Consider the following 21,314-nt stretch of genomic DNA (forward strand, 5'->3'; position numbering starts at 1 on the left):
AATCGGTAGATTAATCGATTATCAACATACTCGTTAGTTGCAGCCCTAATGTGCAATATGACAACCCTAGTCGTCTTATCTGTACAGTATAGTATAGTGGATAGTGTACATAGCCTTTATTTATGTAAACCAGCTCCTTTCCCTTCTTGTTTTTTTAGTTGTTGTTTTTTCTTTCCTAGCACCAGGGGAGCCACCCCTCCCAAATTTCGTTGTTTGGTACCTGTACTATAGCAATGACAATAAAGACCATTCATTCATTCATTCATTCATTCATCCATCCATGCATTTTCTTTCTCTCTGCAGTTTCCCTGTGTCTTTGATGTAGTTCAAGTGAAAGTAGTGAAGTCAGATGGCTTGATAAGTAAAGGGAGGAGATTAGGACCAGCTGGAAAGGAAAGGCCTCACTGCCTCCTCTGATTTCCTGTTTGTAAAATGACTGAAGTTGAGCCAAAGCCAATTCATTTACTTCAACTTCCTCAGCTGACTGGGAGGAAAAGGGCCCCAATCTCTTTGAAAGTTTGCGAAATCCATTGAAATATATTAGTCAACGAAAAAAAAGAAGAAAAAAAAAAAAAAGAGATATGGAAAGGCCAAACCTGTTTGATTCTGCAGAGGTCTTCCACAGCCTTGCCACACAGGAATGTCATAGAGGTGACTTTGTTCTGTGGGTGAGACAGAGGAGAGAAACACAAGGTGTCAAAAAATAAATAAAAATGAAAAATAAAAATAAAAAAACAGCTAGAAAAACAACAACACTGTGGTTACATCATTTGTGGCCATGGATTTGTTCCAGAACAGAGTGAAGGAAAGTAGAGAAACGTTACACTTCAATGTTCCACAAAATCAACCCAAACCCAGCGGAGGCCTTGTCAGTCCTCACCCCGATGTCTCTGGAGTTGTCCACATGGACGGACACGTAGGAGGCGTTGATGCCTTTGACACAGCTGATGGTGATGCTCTTGGTCTTGTTTTTATCCTCGTCCCCAGACTCCCAGAAGGTCTCCGTGGAGCCGTCCGTCAGGCTGCCGATCATGGCCGGACGGCTGGACGTCTTGATGTCCACCACGCTGGTCAGGTCCTTCAGACACGTCACCAGGCACATCTCCTAAAGGCCGCAGAACATCAACATTACATCACTGTGTCTTCAAAACAGGGTTCCCACACCTTCTGGAACATCAAATTCAAGCACCTTCCAAGGACTTTCAAGACTCAATTCCCTCAAATTCCAGGACCCAACACGGCATAGTTTGAGACAGATCTAGATGAGAATTTATAGAATAGGAACTATCCGCTGACAGACAACAATTAAAAAGAGAGGCTTGAATGTGTGAACACTAGATGGTCTCTTGCCTTCTCTACCACAGCACAGCAAAAAAATATAGTGAAATATGTGTAAAGTTAAGCAATACAGAGCTTCACTGCTCCAAAAAACATAAAATGAAGAAGAAAAAAAAAAAAAACTATGAGACTTTTCCCATCCATAAACACATACCATATGTTTTGGGTCTTCAATAACCTCCCAACAGAATCTGTGTTTCCTGCCTCACCTGGCTCATGGCCTCGTAGCCCGACTGCACACTGATGTTGAAGCTCTCCTCGCTGTCGCCGTCGTCTGACTTGGACAGGATGTTGTTGATGTGGTGGAACACGTTGCTCTGGTGTAAGAACTGGTGGTCCGACTGCTTGAACTTCAGACTCCAACACCTGACGGAACGACACACACACATGGATCAGGGACGACATCCTCACACAGGAAAATGCAAGGTCAAAACCTGGGGACTCAGGCAATCACAAACCGTACCAGAGTTTGGGGGACAGACAAAAAAAGACACTCTTTATGGCCTCAGGTAACGTTAATTTTGAGTTACTTGGAGATTCTGACAAGATGTTTAGGTGCAGGGCGGTACCTCAGAGCCATCTGCTGGAGAGAGCTCCCGCTGGGAAGTGACATCATGAGGTCAGAGATGGTCTGGAGGAGGCGGTGGAAGGTGTGTGGGAGGGGGTGGGCTGCCTCCCCAGCGATTACGATGTCAGACAGAGGGTGTTCACACACACCAAGGTCCCTCTCCTGTGAGGAATATGGCCAAGTCAACTACAATTTCCAATAACTTACTGTACTATAATACTACATACTAGATATGTCTCTAAAAAGTCAGTTCCTCATCAAACATCACCTGTTCTACGTTCTCCTTGTTCTCTTTGTTCTCCTCCTCCTCTTCCTCCTCGGGCTCGAAGGGAGATGGGGTGAGGGAGGCTACAAAGTGCCACAGGATGTCATGCAGGGAGGTGGTCTGGATCACGTTGCAGAGGAGCCAGTTGAACGCCTAAGGGGGGAGAGGGAGTACAACGAAGGCTTTACAATCAAAACTAATCCAAAATCGTTCCTACACAAGCAGCTGACTGACGACTGATGCTAGTGACTATCTCGCCAGAAAGGAGGGAAGTCAATTACTTTCAAATCCCAATGTGATTTCAACCACAAACACTAGCTCATGCCTTACCCCCCCACCCCTAAAACAACTACAAATAGCTCATGCATTGCTCAGTGCTGACCTCACAGTTCAGACCATATTGCTACTTCCGTCTGACCTAGCATAGCCATCTAGTGACTCTTGACGGGAGACGTACCTCCATGGCGAAGACCCTACAGGCAGACTTCCTCAGGGCGTGTCTCATGGCCACTTCCAGACCCTCCAGGTCATGGTGCTGGATGACGAAGGCCAGGACAGGCCACTGGAAGTTCCTCTCCCCCTTACTGAGGGAGCCGTGGGCCGAGATCAGCCGGGACAGCTCTGGGGAGGGGTGGCGGAGCAAAGAGGAGCCAACTTCTAGAGGGGGAGAGCCGGACAACATTACACACTGTATATACTGACCATTCACCGGCCCCTACTTTCTGTTTTAACCTACTGTGTACAGTTCAGTTATTTAACCATTGGACCAAAGCCTTCTGGTCATTGGCAAGGAGAGTTGGCCTACCTGCATCTCCACTGTGGACCCTGCGTCTGGGTACGGCTTTGACCCGGGCTGTGGAGGCTGAGTGTTGCTTGTCATACTCAGATGCTACCACAGAGTAAGACCTCTGGAATACTGTACGCTTGGACGTGTCACTGTCCGTGATGGGACTGGTTTCCAAACTGGAGAGGACACACAGAAATGTAAAAAAGGTCATTCTGATCCACATCGTTTTCCCCCCCCCACTTTTGAACATGCGGCAGTGAGTGGAGCACTCGATCTGAGGTACGTTACCTGGGGGGCATGGACTTCATGTTGCTCTCCGGTTCCTCAAACACGTTGGGGCAGGCGTCGGGGGTGACTGAGATGTAGGGGGCGGGGACAGACGTGGAGCGCAGGTACCTCATTTCATCCTGGAACAAATTGTCATCCTGGTACCCACCAAAGTTCTCCGTGTGTTGCCTGCAGAGACAGAGACAAAGAGACAGGAAGATTGACCACATGTATAGGAGAATATAATCATTATTAGAAGAATTATAGAAGTATAATCATTAGTAACGAACTACTATACTAACAGGAATCTATATTCGTTTGTAATGTGTGTCAGTGGTATTTTACCTGTCCAGTCCCCAATACACACTGTAAAAGCCCTCTTGTATGTATTACCTGGCCAGTGTCTGTAAGTAGAGGCAGCCTATCTTGTTGGGTAGTTCGTCTGAGACCCCCTCCTTCAGGCTGGGCAGCTGGGAGTGGAAGGGCCGTGTCGGGAGGTGGCACAGCATGCTGGGTTCAGCTGCACTGCTCAGGGAGAGCAGGAACAGAGCGTTGGCACGGATCACCTGGTGGGCCTCCATGGTGGGCAGCGCACGCGGGGTTTTCACTTGCAGAGGCTTCTTCCTCGACTGCTTCACCTGCACAGGTAAGACACAGGTGGACTCGGGGGTTGAAGGTTTTGTACAGACACGAAATACACGTGCCTCGTTGAGAAATGATGATGTGTACCATTCATTACCTTTTCCCTGGCTGCTGTCTGTTTCTCTCGCAGGTATTTCTCTCTGCAGCGGTCGCACACCAGGTACCAGGTGCTGCCTCCTATCCCTCCGTCTCCACAGTTCCCTGCCCACCCCCCGCAGAAGTGGCCGATGCTGTTATAGCCCTGGCCTCCAGCGTAGCGACCGCAGCCTGATTTAAGAAAACAAAAAGAGACTCGGTTAAAACCACGTAGTGGTGTATGTGTACTGCACCAGATTTAAATCATAACCGATCGGTTTTGTAATGATAGCCATAACCCGTTGGTCTTACCAGGGTGTGCCTGCCTCATGTGGTAAGTGACAGGGTAAGGGTGGGACTCCCCACACAGCTCGCAGATGGTGTCCTTCTCTGGCCCCCCCATGGCCAGCTGAGCCATCTCCCCAAACAGGTTCCCTCTGGGGCGCACCTCCGCCTTCTCTCTCTTCTTCTTCTCCTTCTTGGTCTTCTTGCCGTCCTTCTCATGCTCTTTCTTTTTCAGTATTGCACTCGACCCCGGGCTGGGGAAGATCATGTTCTGGGTGGCCGCTTTGATGGTCGCCATGGAGATGTCTTCCCAGAAGGCCACCAGGTGTTGGAGGGTCAGCGGCAGGATGGACTTGGACCTCATCGCGGGGTGAGAGGTCATCTCGTAGGAGACCGCCTCTCCTTTCCCGTCTTCGCACTTCTCCGGCAGCGGCGGCTCCTTCAGCATGGAGAGGACCTTGTTCTTGTTGATGCTGCCCATCTTGGAGATGTCCGGCCCGTGGGGGGAGATGTTGAACATGTTCAGGGCGGAGGAGATCTCCAGGGAGTGGCGGTTCTTCAGCTTGCTCTCTTTCTCCTCGGCGGCCTGCCCGCTCAGAGAGCTGCGGATGGGAGCGTGCTCTTTGGTCAGCTCCGGGTTGAACTTCAGGAAGGAGGAGCAGGCCATGGCGTCATGGACGATGCCCTCGTGCCACAGGAACGCGGCGAACACCGCGCGGGCGCACTCGGCCACCGAGGGCGACATGGCCTGCTTGGCGGGCTCCGTGAGCCTCGAGGTGCTCTCTCCTTTGAAGAGAGGGCCGGACTTGTCTTTCTTGGGGCGCACGTGGCGGCTGGATGTCTTGCGGCTCACCTTGGGCGAGGAGCGACTCTCCACTTCCTCTTTGACGGGGGCCTTGCCGATGCTGAAATGCACCTTGGAGGAGCCCTCTTCAGAGTTTTGCGCCTCTGCGTTCTCGTCGTTCCCCTCTTCGTCGTTGGAGAGCAGGGTGCTGGATGTGCACACCTCCACCACCTCGCTGTGGAGGTTCTCCTGGGTCACATGTGGAGACGGGGCACGGTTCTCTGCATTGTTACTGTCTGCTGTGCTCCCTTCCTTAGGAGGTAGTTTGGGTTTGGGTGAGGTCGACCTCCCCCTCAGGGGCTCTGTGAGGGGGACCTTCTTCTTCCTCAGAGTATCGGGATCCAGGGTGTACGAGTCTGACTTAGACCTCTCTCTGGGGGGGTCCAGCCGGGCCTTGGAGGAAGGGCTGACTTTAGGAGGGAGGTTCTTGTCGTGGTGGGGGGAGGAGGAGCGCTGGGAGGAGGTGCTAGAGGGACTGGACCTGCCTGAAGAGGAGACGCCCTTCTGTTTGGGAGAGGAGGAGCGGGAGCCAGGGTTGGGGGACTCTGCGCGGAGCCCGGAGTTTCGTCCGTGTCCGTCTGCCTTCAGGGCCTGCAGGGTGTTGTGGTTGGGCGAGTGGGAGCGGCTGTGGGAGTCAGACCTCAGCTTGGCCGTGTCAGACCTCAGGATCAGAGCCTCGCTGGCCGACAGACTCCCGTCGCCCGTCTTGCTCTTGGACTGGTCGGAGGAGCGACCTCCACGCCCCTCCTGCTTTGGGGAGCGGCTCTCCTGGCGGTGTTTGGAGGCTGGGGACATGGGCCGTGCGCCCGACACCAGGTTTCCTCTTTCACCTAAACATCCGCAACATACAGACAGTTACACTAGAACTCAGAGGTTTAATACAGCAGCAGCGCCTCCAGCTTACTCAAAACTATAAACACTCAACGTCTGAGGGGGAAAACAAAGGGATTAATGAAAGTAAAAGACCTGAAAATGAAATGGGGGGGGGGGGGGAGAAAGAGGAAATGAAACAACACAAAGTCTTGGAAGAATGTGAAAGAGATGTTAAAACTGAAAACCAAAGAAATTGTTGAGTGTAATGACAAACCTTTTATTTTTTTCTGGAAACTGCGATTAGGCTTGTTATGAACGTATATGTTTAGTGTAGTTATTGCATTTGTGCAGAGAGGACATCTTTTTCATAATTGGGACGCATTGCCCATAAATTCCTTGTTATAAGCTTCTCATAGGCCTATTATAGGAAATCCTATTCATGCAATTGTTAAGCCCTTTCATTGTATTGACTAACTAGAATTATTTGATTGACTAGAGGTTGTTTGGCTTTGGACCTGTTTTCTGGGTCATTATGTATAACTACCTACCCACCCTTTGCTCAGTCTAAAAGGAGACATGCGTTCTGTATTTTACCCACCCTTTTGCCTGAGAGCGAGAGATGAGAGAGCAGTACCATGCCCAGCCACACAGGCGCTGCTTTTGTGCACACGCTCACGAGAAGCAAGGCTGCGTGATGAACCGTCTACAGCTGAAAACAGTGGTAGGTAAGCACACAGGACATGAATGCAGGGTCACCATCACAGAGAGAGGGAGGAGAGAGAGGAGGAGGGAGGGTAGAGAGAAAAAAGGGGATGGGAGAGTGGAGAGGGGGCGAGAGAGAGAGAGAGAGAGAGAGAGAGAGAGAGAGAGAGAGAGAGAGAGAGAGAGAGAGAGAAAGAACAAGGCGAGACAGGGAGAGATATGGACAGAGCAGAAAGCTGTAGGAGAACACAGAGGGCAGTAAGTAATGCATGGGCTGGGTGGGATGAAACCTGACATGACTGAAATGGGTGAGTGAACGACGACTTACTGATACATGAGTATCTGATATATGGTTGACACAGGCCAAATCTGTATATTAACCATGAGACGTTCTTTAATCAGTACACATCTGTTACTACAACTTAAAACTTGGTTAGTTAAAACAGTATTGACACACTCTGTCTGCATTTAGTTTGCACCCAGGGACTTTTTGGAGATTCAGACAAAAAACATGAATATATGTAGTAAACAAATAAATTGCTTTTAATGAGTACACTAAATGATGTTCTCTAAGCAAAGTTAAACCATATTCATAGCTAATGAATAAGAACACTATGGTAGTTTACATTTGCAGTGGACTCCTGAACTGGTCGAGAGGGTTAGACAGAGGAGGAAGATCTAAGCATGAGAACTGCATAGATGATGTTAAAGCAGGGATGAAGTTGAATGAGGGGAAAAAAGGTCACTTGTAGAAACAAATAAAGCAAGCAGCTACAGTACAAGACCACGTAAGCAAAACATAACAGCGGTGTTATGTGTCTTCGGTCGACCCAAAAGATGAAAACAATTCAAATTAAAATAGCAAAAGGAAACCATACCGAAAAGAGGAATTAGCTAGGAGGAGAGTGAACCAGCACCTGAGCAAGCAAGCGCCGACACTGTCAGACAGACGGACAGACTTACTCGGAAGCTGTGGTTGCGGCTGAGACAGTTGGGAGGGGGATTGTCCAAACACAAATGGGCTGTGGACAAGGGAGGAGGAGGGAGGTTGGGCGGCTTGCTCAAATACGGAGGAGGAGGAGGGAGCGGCTGGGAGGAAGGGCCCAGACTGAGTGGAATTCAGTATAGCACTCAACCGGTCACCTGCAAATATGGAAGACAAGGAAGGGGAAAACTACAGCTTACACTATGGTCTTAGGATCCCAGGGGGTATAAATCATTAAACATTAGCCGTTATAGTGCGTCCATCGATCAATCATCTCCCACACAGGCAATGCCGGAGAGGGGGGAGGGTGGGGGTGTGTAGAGGGGGGGGTGGGGGTTGTAGGAGTGGGGGAGGTAAACTTAAGTATCATGGGGTAATGGTATGGAGTCACAGGGTAGGGTTTAGGGATAGCCCGTAATGCCGCTTTGACGAGGTGTGGACCCCAAACAGGCGTACTTAATGCTGTTTGTAAATACTACAGTAGGGTAGGCAACAGCTTTCTCCAGAGCAGAAAGGAAAGTCCTCGACAGGAGTTAGAGGAGATCTAAATGTATCCGAATTTCACATTCAAGGCAATGACACACAGTTGCATTGGCGTGTGTACGAAGAGGTTGAGGTGAACACTACACTACACTGTCTCCAGGTGGAAATCAATGTAGGCTATAGGCAATGTAGCCCCAACCGGTTTACATATTAATTTAGCTGGTGTGATCACCTTCATATTTACAATAACTTTGCGAGAAAAAGGAAAAGGGGGTGAACCAATTCGACCAATTGAAAGTTGGGGATGATTACGTGGCCAAAATACGAGAGGCCAGGTTTGGAGTAAAGCCAGGACACCAGGACTCTTGGGACACTCGTGATCGTGGGGGCAGAGGGATTACCAGGTCCAACCTGACAGAAGCACACTGACTGGCCCATGCACACAGACATACACATGCCTGACATCGCAGTGATTGTAGGCATGGTTATACAACGACACACAATGAGACACATGCAGAACTTAAAATGGGTGTAGGGTTAGTGACTAACTGACACCACCTGTGGTCTTCAAAGTACAAATTGGACCACGTTTCACGACTTTTGAAAGTAGGAAATGTATGGGCTGTATGAGCGGTGGGAGAGGGCTGCAACGCCGAACCCCAAAGCAAACACAAGTACTTTGTGCAAACAGTGTAAATGGGGGCTGATCTTGAGGCTTTGATACTCCATTTCCTAAATTCATAAAAAATGTAAATATTCACAATGTACAAACCGAAAAACTCTGCAGTAATACAATGATATAAGAAAAAAAAAAAGGAGAAAAAAAGGCATCAGATTGGATAGAGAGCACACCAATGGGACCCAATCAAAACCACAGGCAGTAGTCACATGTCACAGTGAAGCAGGAAGTGAAAGACACACAGTAGACACAGGACAGAGAGAAGGTGTGAGGAGCAACTGGACAGTATGTGGAGACGTGTAAACGTGTGCATCTATTAGGCCACCTCCTAATGAAGTCACACTCATTCATATCTTCGTAACCAGATGTGATTATCGGAAAATGGTTGTTGAAATCAAGAGTCATGGGTTAATTGATGAATAAATCAGAGAAGTTGTTCTGAGAGAGAGAGAAAAAATATATGCATATGCATGCATAACACAATTACTTCCCCAAAACTTTGTATGGATATTACAATACTCCTCAGCATCTCAAGCCATAATACGACCAGACATTAACTAGACAGACTTTCATCGATAGATGGCGAGAGGAATAGCAAAGTAAGAGTTGGTGTTTCCAGTAATTCTGTGTTTCCACTCATCCACACCCCTGACCAAGACAGTAACTCGGTACCAGCAGGTGAAGTACCTGTCAGATTTGGGGTAGATTCTGTTTCAATTCAGGAATTTCTTCTTTTTTCCCCCCTCTTTTTTAAAAAAAATCTTCATTTTGATAGCCACCTATCAATTCATGAATTCAAATTATCCCCCAAACAGAATTGGGATTGTGACCCAAACCTGACAGTTCAGTTTCCCTCTCCTCCAATCCTGTTCTTCCTCTGTTCTCACCTTTGTTGTTGGAGATGCCGTAGTCGAAGCCCTGCGCCCCGTTGGCCGCCGCGGCCCTGTTAAAGGCCTGCACGGAGAAGGGGCTGGGCGGGGGGGTCTGGGCCCCGTGCTCCAGCAGGGCTTGTTCTGGGAGGAGAGACAAAGCTGGACCACGTTAGAACCATCAACTTACATCTTATTCCAAAGCCACTTAAGATCAATACATTTGACTAAGCAAGTGAATCATCAATTCACCAGTCGTAGCAGGAAGAGTAACCTAGCTCAGACTCAGGTCGTCGTGATAGAACGATTTTTAGTTTTTCAACTCCAATGAGTAAAAGATTAAGATAGGAAATGCATTATTGTCTGTTTATCCCTTTAATAAAATAAACACGTACATTTGGACTGGTGTTTGGTCTGTATTGTAATGTGTACCGTTTGTTTTTATCTGAATAATCTGCATGTCTTACCGTCATCATGGCGCAGGTACTGGTTCCCCCCGCGGTCTCGGGCCAGTGACCAGGCCTCTCCTTCATCACTCTCACAGAACTCCACAACGCTGTTCTTATCCAGCTGCACCCAAGTCCCCTCCGAATTTATCACCTGATGCACAAATAATGCTCTTTATCCCTACACACACACTGCACCATTCTCTCTCTCTCTCTCTCTCTCTCTCTCTCTCTCTCTCTCTCTCTCTCTCTCTCTCTCTCTCTCTCTCTCTCTCTCTCTCTCTCTCTCTCTCTCTCTCTCTCTCTCTCTCTCTCTCTCTCTCTCTCTCTCTCTCTCACTCTCACTCTCACTCTCACTTCACTCTCACTTCACTCTCACTCTCACTCTCACTCTCACACACACACACACACACACACACACACAATGGATCTTTCTCAAAATCAATCAATCAAATATCATCAATTTATCAGCTCACACTAAAAGTGTTTTGCCAGGTAATTGCATACAGGTTGTAGCTGGTTTTTCCAAACTTCCTGAAAACTTCATTATTTTTAGACAGACAGACATAGATATAGATGGAAGTGTTAAACTGAGGCAGCAGTCAGATAGGGCATTCGAGAACAGGTTCAGAGAGGGCATTCTAGAACAGGTTCAGAGAGGGCATTCTAGAACAGATTCAGATTCAGAGAGGGCATTCTAGAACAGCATGACACACCACATCACCCAATGGAAGGTCAGGTCAAAAGGAAGGAGCACCATTCAGCACTTGCGCGTCAAAGATCAGTTTAGAGAGTTTAGAGTATCAAAATGCGCTCAGAGGAAGAAATAGTACAGAAGGTGGGGGAAAGAAGGTATGGCTTCAGTATTTCATTAATCAGATGTTGAAGAGAGAATCAATTATTGATTTCCTTGCAAACCCAAAACTATTGAATCTAAAACTAAATGTAATTTCAAGACAAACTAAGAAAAAATAAATTCTGTAGCCATTAGAATTTGTTAATTAGAAAATAGAAAGTAGAAAAAGAGAACACACACCCACACCCAGAAGCATCTCGTGTATTCACCCTTTCAAAGGGAATTTACAAACATCCAAAGCATTTTAATAAATTCAAGAGCAAAGGGGGGGGGAAGACATATCAGTGACTTCTGCCTGTGTTAGCAAAGAGAAGAGGGCAAAGAAGCTGGCATAAGAACTATTGTATTAAGTGATCTAAATAAGATTGATTTATTCAATTGCAGCCACAAGAACACATTTCATTTTTGGGGGGGTGAGGGGTGCGTACCTCGCCTATGGCCTTGACATGGTTCCCAAGTACTAACATTCCAATAGGGATACCCCTAAGGTTTGGGCAGCTTCTGATGTTGTGACCCGAGGGGCCGGTCTTCACTACCTTATAAAGCCCCGGGCCGCCACCCTGCCCCGCCCTGCTCTGCTCCCGCATGGGGGCCTCGTGGGAGGGGCGGCCGCTCACCTCCTTTACATTCTCATCCGATTGGCCCCTGGCCTCCTGCAAGAGGAAATGACTTGTGTTAGGACCAATCAGGTTAGGTTAGATGAGCAGTTTTATCTGAGAGCTGTATTTATATATGATGTCATACGTCTGTCCGGACTATGATTGTGTTTTAGGAGAGGATAGCTTCACCAGTAGAATATAGTTTTGACCACTGCGCATAGTCATTATTCTATGATGAACTTCAGTGTTTGGTTATACTGTCGTACAATGGAAGGAGATATAAGTTTATCAAACGTCACCAAAACGTCATCCAGGGACGCCCTTAAAGGCTGCAGCAATGGCTACATACACACGGTGTGCATTAAGTACACACAGATGGCTGCGTGGTGAACCAAAAGTCTAGCTCCTCTTGCCCTACCTGAATGCTAGAGGAACATTCTCAACAACTAAAGCTTCAACCTTTCAAATGCGTCTAAGTTTTGGAACAATATACTAAACCCAGACGTACAGCAAAAAGAAAAATAGCCTCTCTACAACATGACATTTTTTTCATAGGAACTTTTGAAGGTGTAAACACAATCATTCAGACTGTTGATACAATACATGTACAGAGCACGTTGTTGCATCTTGACATCACTCTAACACAAATGAATGTCCAGTAGAACCAATTGAAGAAGATTATTATGGCAATGCAGTGTAGGGTAGACTTCGACTAACAGGGAGGCATGCTATTACACAGGGGGGCCACATGGTACTGTACAATACTACCCTTACATACAGAACCACATGCAACGTAACGGTTTTATTAACCCTCATGCGACACACAAACTCTGCCTGCTTATACTGTCATTGTTCTTTCCTTCAATAGCTTGATTCTCAAATACAATGGGAACAAATTATCACAAGACAGACAGTGTAATACATGGATTGGATTGACTATTGAGCTCTAGAACAGGGACATCAAGGGGCAGAGTGACAGTTCCCCTAAACTATAGCGTCACTGATTAACGCTAAAAAACAAAACAATCATAAGTCGTCATGCAACTGTTCAATCTCATAACTCTTGACTGTACAACTCAAAGTCTACAACTTCACAGAGGGGACGGGGGTTTTAACACACTGATAGAAAGCAGCGGATCAGCCAATTAAGCCATACACATCTCTCCTTCAGAAAACTCACCTGTGCTGGGAATATAGATAAGGGGGTCCACGACAAAAAGCCGATATCCCTGACTCCTTGGCTAGCGTTAAAGACACTCTGAGCAACAGATTGTAAGACAGTCAAGAAACGCAGAGGATTCATTTTGCAAGAGAGAGAGAGGAGAGAGAGAGAGAGAGAGAGAGAGAGAGAGAGAGAGAGAGAGAGAGAGAGAGAGAGAGAGAGAGAGAGAGAGAGAGAGAGAGAGAGAGGAAGGTTGGGAAAAAGCGCTGATGATATTTTTTTGGAAGACAGGATGTTGTTTGGTTCTTCAGCATTTTTGCCGTAGTAAATTATTTGAAATGAGAGAACTGCAGGGCGACCGAATTTGACAGTTGTCATACAGGCTTTGTTCTCAAGCAGTGGTGCAGGAATGGTGAGGTGGTTAAGGCAAATTGGGAACACCGGTAAAGCCTGTGAGATATTTGCTCACTTCCTGTGAAGTAGCTAAACTAGTAACGCCCAGATTTTGGTGGACAATAGTTATTTTGGGGGAGGGAAGAGGTAGAATTTCAAACCACTTTTGGTTTACTGGCCTCAATCACACAAACCAATCAGTTTATTTTAAGAATAAAAAACAAAACAAGAGAAATGTTTTAATGTAAAAAAAAATAAAACTTCCAAAAAAATCTTCCACACGTAGGATGTAGTGTGTCATGCTGTTTTTCGAACAAGGACCGTAACATGAAAGCCTCTTAGAACCTTAGAGCAGCCCAATGCATAGGCGGAATTGTGGCGTGGTAGAAGCACAATTTCCATATGAAGCAGTGTAAGGACCAATGGATGCTTCATGACAGAAAACCATCCATCCCAGAATAACCATAGATACCTTCTAAAGGGCAATGCAATTGAGAGAATGTTAAAACATTTCCAAATATATCCACTCAAAGTCCCTGATCTGTGCTTTACTGTATCATTTGGAGGTTTTGGTGCCATGGAGCAAGTGAAGACTTGTTTTTTTTTAAGAGAAGACGTTTTTCATCTCGTGCTGAGGTGGGCCTGTGTTTTGTGAAGCGTGAGTGAGAAGAAGCGATGAGGAGAGAGTAGAATCGCAGCAGTGCAGCTGGACTCATGACAACACTGAAATCGCTCGTCTAACTACCTCCATTTGGTTTTTCTACCTCCAATTCCTGCATTGGGGTTGACGTCAATGCATTAAACACATACTGGTAGGGGTAAAACAAGGGGCGACGTCCATCCAAACACACCATGGTCACGTCCCATACATCTTTTCTCCACTTTTAAGGCATGCACTCGCCCTTAGGCTGACCCTTGTTGGTGTGGGGGGGGTCTGTTAGTGAAGGCATCAGTACACAGCAGAGCTGCTCGTGTAGACACGACATGCAAGAACACACCAAGTCTTTTCACTTGTTAGAAGGTTCTTGATACTTTCATCATGCGTATGGACATTTGGGGGGGGGGGGGAATGGATGTCATCCATCATCAACACTATACACAAGTGTGTGGATACAGCAGGGATGGAGACTTCAATCAATACAACCATTAACCATCAAACCCTCCCCCTCCCCCATGGCATTCTCATTTGAGGTACACAAGGAATGGTGTGCTCTGTGATGTTTCCCCCCCCAAATGAGCAGCGTTACGAGCCCCCTGCTCCTCTACAGACCCAGAAGACTGGTCGCTCTGGCCTTCTACTTACGTCAGCCGGGACCAGCAGGCTCCTGCCAACGTGCTGGTTAAAAGAGAGGCACCAGGCTTCAGTGTACCCATTCATGTTGGGAACATACTTCTTTACTGTCTCATCATTCAGCCTGAGCCACACACCATCATCATTGTGGATCTATGGGAAAACAAGCAACAGAGCAGAGGCACAGCCACGCCCTCCTGTCACTATGGAAACCTCGCAGAGAACACCCTCCGGAGGCTGCAGGAGATAGGCGGGCCAAATGGGTGGGATGTACGGTACTGACTGACCCAGAGGAGGGGAAGAGAGGGAGAGAGAGAGAGAGAGAGAGAGAGAGAGAGAGAGAGAGAGAGAGAGAGAGATGGGGGGTTCTGAGAGAGATTAATGTTCTGGTATTACCAGATTACAATAATGTAATGTAATCTGGTATTACCAGCACAGGGAGGCTAAATTTACTAGGACATCGTTTGCGCTCTCTTAAAAAGGGAGGAGTACGTTTCTCTTTTCTGTTCTTTTTTTAAAAATTCTTTTATTTCTCTCTGCAGCCTCTGAGTGTCTTGCATGTGTGTATGAAGCAAAACAAGAAAGGTAAAAGAAACAAATAAGGTGAGCTTAGAAGAGAAGCAGTGAAAAATCACTGCTAAGAGGTAGACACTCTGCACAGCTTACCAAACACAGTCATACAAAATTACTCTGTAGATGTGAGGGCTGAATCCCAACTTGAGATCCACAGACATAACCTGCGTGTTTCCCGCCCCACTGTCCTCAATGCGTGATCATACATGTGGAAGGTACACATGTATAATGGCGCACACACACACACACACACACACACACACACGATTTCCTCAAAAGGAGTTACACACACGGATCTCAAGTTAGGCGTCGGCCCTCAGTGAATGAAAAGTGAATAAGGGGGAGAGAAAAAAAAAAGACGTTTTTGTGAGTCTACTGCTACAACACAACTTCCTTGCGCCTATTCTAGTAGTAGATTACCTCGTCAATGAAAGTGATGGTGCCATTGACTTGCACTATGCCTATCTGTTCGCTCTGCAGGGAGGGGTGACTACGCACGCGCAGGCCTGCGCTGTCCTTGGACACAAATTTGCGGACCTGAGAGAAGCAGAGGGAGACAGGGAGACAGTGAGCCGCAGGAGCCGAGGGGGAAGAGGAAAGAAAAAAGAAGTGCAGCAGGAGAGAGGAGGAAGACACACACACACACACACACACACACACACACACACACACACACACACAAACAGACACACACAAACAGACACACACAAACAGACACACACACACACACACAGACACACACACAAACAGACACACACACACAGACACACACACACACACACACAGAATGTGAATTTCAAAGCATTTGAGTGCTACCCTGAAACCTTGTAGTATACGGTTCTATCATTGGTCAGATTGGTGATGACAGTAGTTGTATTCATCAACTGGCAGTTTTCATATAGTTTTGTAAGTCTCTTTAGTGGCCAAATCAGTACGTGTACTGTAGGTCGATTCAAGTGTGAGTACTCGCATTCATCCCTTGCGCGCGCACACACACACACACACACACACACACACACACACACACACACACACACACACACACACACACACACACACAAAGCAAAACAGAGATAGAAAGCGCAGGAGTGTTCCATTCTGAACAATGCCCGTTGGACATATCCAGACCAGTCAGAGCCCTGACAGTGTTAGATATCCCTGAAGCGCCAGTTCAGAAGGGAAACACACAGAGCTGATAGGATTTCGTGGACATGTTTGTTGCTTGTTTCCCCATGGTCAGTTTCAAAGTCACTCTTACAAAAAAACAAGAACAGAGTAAACAAAAGAAAACAACTACAGTCGAGAACTCGTTTCATGTCAGTGAACAACATTCACACCGTTAGATATACAACACTGCCTTGTTGCTCAACTTTCTTCAGGGAAATGTTCAACTCAGACATGTGAAATAGTCATTGGCCATCCCACTCAGTGGTTCCGGCACGGACACTGACGACTACGGCGTGAGTAGACGACAGAGGACCGGAAGACAGACAGGGAATGAACACACACATCAGGGCTGGAGGTGGGAACAGAGGTGGTGACAGTTTTCAGGCCAGGGGTCTTTTGGGCAAGTCTGTTCTCTCAGGTGTGTGTGAGTGTGTGTGTGTGTGTGTGTGTGTGTGTGTGCGTGCGTGTCCGAGTGTGTGTGCGTGTGTGTATATATATAAAGGCTCACCTTGCTGGGTTGGGGCTCGGCCTTTGGTTTGACCATCTGAGTCCCAGGTGGTATCATCCCTTTGGGTGCGTCTTTCACCTCCACCTCCATGCCAGCATCTGGACAAATCAATCCAACAAAAAACGCTTGAATAACAATCCCATCGATCATGTTTCTTTTCCGAATCCTCTGAATACTGCAACGTTCGCGCTTCAATAGAGAGAGGTTTGAATTTAACCGCCGTTCAGTTTAACGGTCGCGTCAAGTTACCGATCTCGATGCCGTCGATGGTGACGTGGATGGTGTAGAGGCCCACGGCGCCGGGGGTCCAGTTGGCGCTGTAGGTCCCGTCCGTGTTGGCCCGGATAAGCATGTTCTCACTGGGCCTGAGGGGAGGAGGAGGAGGCAGGGTGGGAGGGGCGTGACCACCATCTTACTTGAAAAAGACATGGTACATCTCACCTCGCGGGTTTCTATAGGTTCTCTTACCTCTTTGGAGTCGGAGAAGCAAAGCGGAGCTCTTCGAAGGAGTAGTTCTCGTAGGCCTGGAGGTTCGAGGAGAAGAGAAACACGGTATCAGGAAAAGTACCGAAATGAAAGCCGAATTTTGCCGGTGTAATCAAGTGGTTTTGTTGTTTTTCTAGCATCAATTGAAGAAATCTTCACACACAAAAAAGGTTGTTTCCAAACAACTCTCTGGGTCAAGACATCTCGCTTTGAACGCCCTGATCAGTCTAACAACAACGTTCTCTAAATCAAAATAAGCGACAGTACATCTCTGTCTTATCTCACCTTCATCATGGTGATGGCGATGTAGCGAGCCTCTTTAACGATCATGGGCTCGTAGGTGGCCTCCAGCTTGGGCATGGGCAGACCCCCGAACGTCAGGTCTGTCCCGGGGGCGGAGGGGGAGGAGCTCCCGGGTAGCCTCTGGAGCTTCCTCATGTTCTCCTGCTGCAGGGACTTCTTCTGGGAGACGGGCACCGCCTTCACCTCCACCTGGGCGGGAGGGATGGGGAAGGTTAGGCTTGTGCCTTTTGCAGTTGAAGTGTGTCAGTGAGAGTGTGGAGGAGAACTGAGTGACCCCCCTGACCTTCATGTTGGGGACGTGCACCACGTCTCCGTACTGGTCTTTGGTCTGCACGGCCACAGTGGTGGGCCAGCCGCAGCGGATGTCGTCCTTGTTCAGGATCAGGGACGTCTTCTGGGGGTCCGCGTACGAGTCTGGCTGCAGCCACCTGGGGGAGGTAGAGAGAGGGAGGGAGGATGAGAGAGGGAGGGATGGAGGATGAGAGAGGGAGGGAGAGAGAGGGATGGAGGATGAGAGAGAGAGGGAGGGAGAGAGAGAGAGGGATGGAGGATGAGAGAGGGAGGGAGAGAGAGGGATGGAGGATGAGAGAGGGAGGGAGGGAGAGAGAGAGAGGGAGGGAGGGAGGGAGAGAGAGAGGGATGGAGGATGAGAGAGGGATGGAGGGAGAGAGAGAGGGATGGAGGATGAGAGGGGGAGGGAGGGAGGGAGGGAGAGAGAGAGGGATGGAGGATGAGAGAGGGATGGAGGGAGAGAGAGAGGGATGGAGGATGAGAGGGAGGGAGGGAGAGAGAGAGGGATGGAGGATGAGAGAGGGAGGGAGGGAGAGAGAGGGAGGGAGAGAGAGGGAGGGAGAGAGAGAGGGATGGAGGATGAGAGAGGGAGGGAGGGAGAGAGAGAGAGGGATGGAGGATGAGAGAGGGAGGGAGGGAGAGAGAGAGAGGGATGGAGGATGAGAGAGGGAGGGAGGGAGAGAGAGGGAGGGAGGGAGAGAGAGAGGGATGGAGGATGAGAGAGGGAGGGAGGGAGAGAGAGAGAGGGATGGAGGATGAGAGAGGGAGGGAGGGAGAGAGAGAGAGAGGGATGGAGGATGAGAGAGGGAGGGAGGGAGAGAGAGGGGACGTGGGATTGTATTTATGCATGTATGTATGTATGTATGTATGTATGCATGTACAGTGAGGGAAGTAAGTATTCAACATGAGTACTACTTGTGAATGGACATATGTGGAATAAAAAAAATTGTGTTGAATACTTATTTCCCCCACTGTATGTCTAGTGCTTGTGTGTGTTCCTGCGTAGGTGTGTCTGCATGTCGCTGTGTCTCACCTGGCTAGGCGCCCCCCGCTGGAGGTCTGTAAGCAGGTGATGAAGTCCTCCAGGAAGGAGTGCTCGTTGGTCTGCAGGTGCAGAGGCAGGTTCCCCTCCAGAGCCTCCAGGATGTTGGGGGAGTGGGACAGAGCCAGACCCTTCCCCAGGATCCCAGAGTGGGCCTTGCACACCTGGGAGAGGAGAGGGGAGGGATGATGGGGTGAGAAGGGTGGAGAAAGAAAGAGAGAGAAGGGGGGGGGGGGGATGTAGGTCATCGTTTAATTGAACCATTTCAGGTGTGTGATGACACATTTTGATTTCCCAGTAGAAGTTAGATGATGTATACATACCTGGAGAGAGGCCTCTTCAAGAATCTCGAGATCCTCCTCTAGTTCATTTCCTGGAAATAAGACACGAGAGAAATGCTTCGTAAGTCAATCGGCCATTTTTGTCCCAATCCCTTCTGAGCTGAGCTTGAGGCTTCAAGTCAGCCGAGCATGCAGACATGTCTGTTTCTCCTGTGTTATCCTTACCGATAGGCAGAGCCAGGTCTTTCTTCATGAGAGCAGCAGCACACACACTGCCCAGGTAGGCCAGCTCCTTCTCCAGCTGGATGATACCCTGAAACACACAAACAGGACACCTCAAGCATCACACACCTCAAGCATCACACACAACAAGGTACATTTCATAGAAGACAAAGGCCCAATCCCAACTTACCCCTTGGCCCTACATTTTACGCCGTTTTGCACGTTCGCGTGTAGGGTGTCCCAATTATTGTTGGCACGTAGGGGTAGGGCCAAGTGGTAGGGCTACATAGCCCTCCAAACAGAGTTTTTTCAGTTGCACACTCCAAACCAAGGGTTAAAAACTAGTGTTGAGATCCCAGAAGCGACAAAAGAAAACCACAAATGTAGATAACGTAGTCAATAAAGATTAAAACATTATGATAACTGTTGAATTATCTTAGTTTAATGTAATTGCTATGTATTATAGACCTTTTCTTAATAACAAGCCGAACAAAAAATTTTGCTATTACGCTGATGTCTCTCGCTAGCTATCTAACATTACAACAATTGTTTTAAGGCTGATTTGGGCATGACAGTCCCGCATGTTGACACAATTCCCTGTCATATTTCTCCCCTTTGATGGCATATGGCGACCAAAATGTAACTAAAGTCCAACCGTGAAGTTGTTGCACTTGTTACCACTCCTCTAATATCAGTGCAGACTGGCAGAGTAGGAGCACGGGTTGCTAGTCTACAGAGCACTAACTGCTATTCTGTCCTGATCTGGCCTGGTAATGAATCATTGTTCTTTTTTATTTGATGACGTATTTTTATTTGATTTTATTTGATGACTTGATAGCCTGAAACTTAAGTTGTGAATGAATCACGAGCATCCCTGCTCTTCTATGATACTACTGATGACGTATCAGGGTCTTGAAGGGTTATCCCATTTCACACGGGAAGATTTCAACTCTGTTCCAAGGGGCAAGCCGAAAAGCGGGTGGCACTCCAATACTAGGGGTAGGGGTAAAAATTTGAAAATGGGATTGGGCCAAAGTCCATAAAACTGTCAGAGGATCGTATTCCTCATCCAGAAGGCTGCCCTCAGCTCCCCTCACCTCATCTGGTCCGGGGTTGAACTCGTATCCCACGGCAACACATTTGAACCCATAGAAACAGGCCTTCTCATCTTTCACATAATCCGAGGCCGTTTCCAAGGAGAAGAGAGCCTCGTTTCCTGGAAGCAGAGGAGAAAACACAGCGCGTGACACAGTGGCAATAACAACAGTCAGGACAGAGAGATCACCTCGGATCACATGGATCAATTCGTGGAGTTGAGGCGGCTGGCTTATGAGAGCTTACTGCTTCAAGGCAGAGCCCAAGTAACATGAGGATATGGTTAAGCATGTGGCAGTGATCAATAAGCTCTAATGAGGCTAAGCTGTCGTCCCTGCTATATGAAGCTTCTATAAAGTGACCTTTCACATTCAAGGGATTGAGGAATGTGGAGAAAATGGAGGACTGTGGAAAGACCACATCAGAAGAAGAAACACATCTGACAATTTTGGATTTAACTGAAAAACCTAGTAGAAACCTAGTAAACCTAGTAGAAACCTAGTAAACCTAGTAAACCTAGTAAACCTAGTAAACCTAGTAAACCTAGTAGAAACCTGGTAGAAACCGGCCATGACCTACCAGAGGGCCGTGACCCACTTTTTGGGAAAACACTGCGTCTAACGACCAACTGAACACAAATTAAAGCTTGAAAACAAGTGGCTGCCGTGCATTTCATGAAGCGGTTCTGGCTGGTGAGAACCGCTCAGACTCTCTCACCTGGCAGCACCAGGACAGTGGTGGGCCAGCCGTTGGACCCAGAAAGCTTCTTCAGCTCCACCCAGGTGTTGATAGTGTCGTGGGCCAGGGGTTTGGCCCCGAGGCTGGAGAGATGCAGGGAGCGGCTGGGGATGAGCAGGCGGAGGACGTCCTCTGGCTGGGCGGTGCCACACTGAGGGTCAAACTCTATGGTGGTCCAACGCACGCAGTCTGGGAAGGAGACCTGAGACAGATGGATGGAGGGGGATCAAGGTAAAATATCATGGTACTGTCGCAATCC

General features: G+C 48.0%; 1 protein-coding gene across 1 annotated transcript in view; it reads right to left on the minus strand.

Moving 5' to 3' along the window:
* The window catches only part of mycbp2 (MYC binding protein 2), a gene marked incomplete at its 5' end in the record, with an annotated part of 75,733 nt that overhangs the window by 8,657 nt on the left and 45,762 nt on the right, over positions 1 to 21,314 (minus strand). The window contains 25 exons of the mRNA XM_080537234.1: positions 597 to 662; positions 881 to 1,105; positions 1,548 to 1,704; positions 1,908 to 2,068; positions 2,175 to 2,324; positions 2,629 to 2,828; positions 2,977 to 3,134; positions 3,247 to 3,414; positions 3,619 to 3,863; positions 3,965 to 4,134; positions 4,255 to 5,901; positions 9,621 to 9,746; positions 10,070 to 10,202; positions 14,362 to 14,502; positions 15,343 to 15,459; positions 16,598 to 16,695; positions 16,847 to 16,962; positions 17,066 to 17,121; positions 17,369 to 17,575; positions 17,670 to 17,814; positions 18,711 to 18,883; positions 19,043 to 19,092; positions 19,226 to 19,313; positions 20,320 to 20,438; positions 21,035 to 21,257. Coding sequence (XP_080393360.1) covers positions 597 to 662; positions 881 to 1,105; positions 1,548 to 1,704; positions 1,908 to 2,068; positions 2,175 to 2,324; positions 2,629 to 2,828; positions 2,977 to 3,134; positions 3,247 to 3,414; positions 3,619 to 3,863; positions 3,965 to 4,134; positions 4,255 to 5,901; positions 9,621 to 9,746; positions 10,070 to 10,202; positions 14,362 to 14,502; positions 15,343 to 15,459; positions 16,598 to 16,695; positions 16,847 to 16,962; positions 17,066 to 17,121; positions 17,369 to 17,575; positions 17,670 to 17,814; positions 18,711 to 18,883; positions 19,043 to 19,092; positions 19,226 to 19,313; positions 20,320 to 20,438; positions 21,035 to 21,257 — 5,139 coding nt within the window. The remainder of the gene's footprint in view (positions 1 to 596; positions 663 to 880; positions 1,106 to 1,547; positions 1,705 to 1,907; positions 2,069 to 2,174; positions 2,325 to 2,628; positions 2,829 to 2,976; positions 3,135 to 3,246; positions 3,415 to 3,618; positions 3,864 to 3,964; positions 4,135 to 4,254; positions 5,902 to 9,620; positions 9,747 to 10,069; positions 10,203 to 14,361; positions 14,503 to 15,342; positions 15,460 to 16,597; positions 16,696 to 16,846; positions 16,963 to 17,065; positions 17,122 to 17,368; positions 17,576 to 17,669; positions 17,815 to 18,710; positions 18,884 to 19,042; positions 19,093 to 19,225; positions 19,314 to 20,319; positions 20,439 to 21,034; positions 21,258 to 21,314) is intronic.

Source organism: Nansenia antarctica, assembly GCF_963989245.1.
Source record: "Nansenia antarctica genome assembly, chromosome: 7".
Lineage (NCBI taxonomy): Eukaryota > Metazoa > Chordata > Actinopteri > Argentiniformes > Microstomatidae > Nansenia > Nansenia antarctica.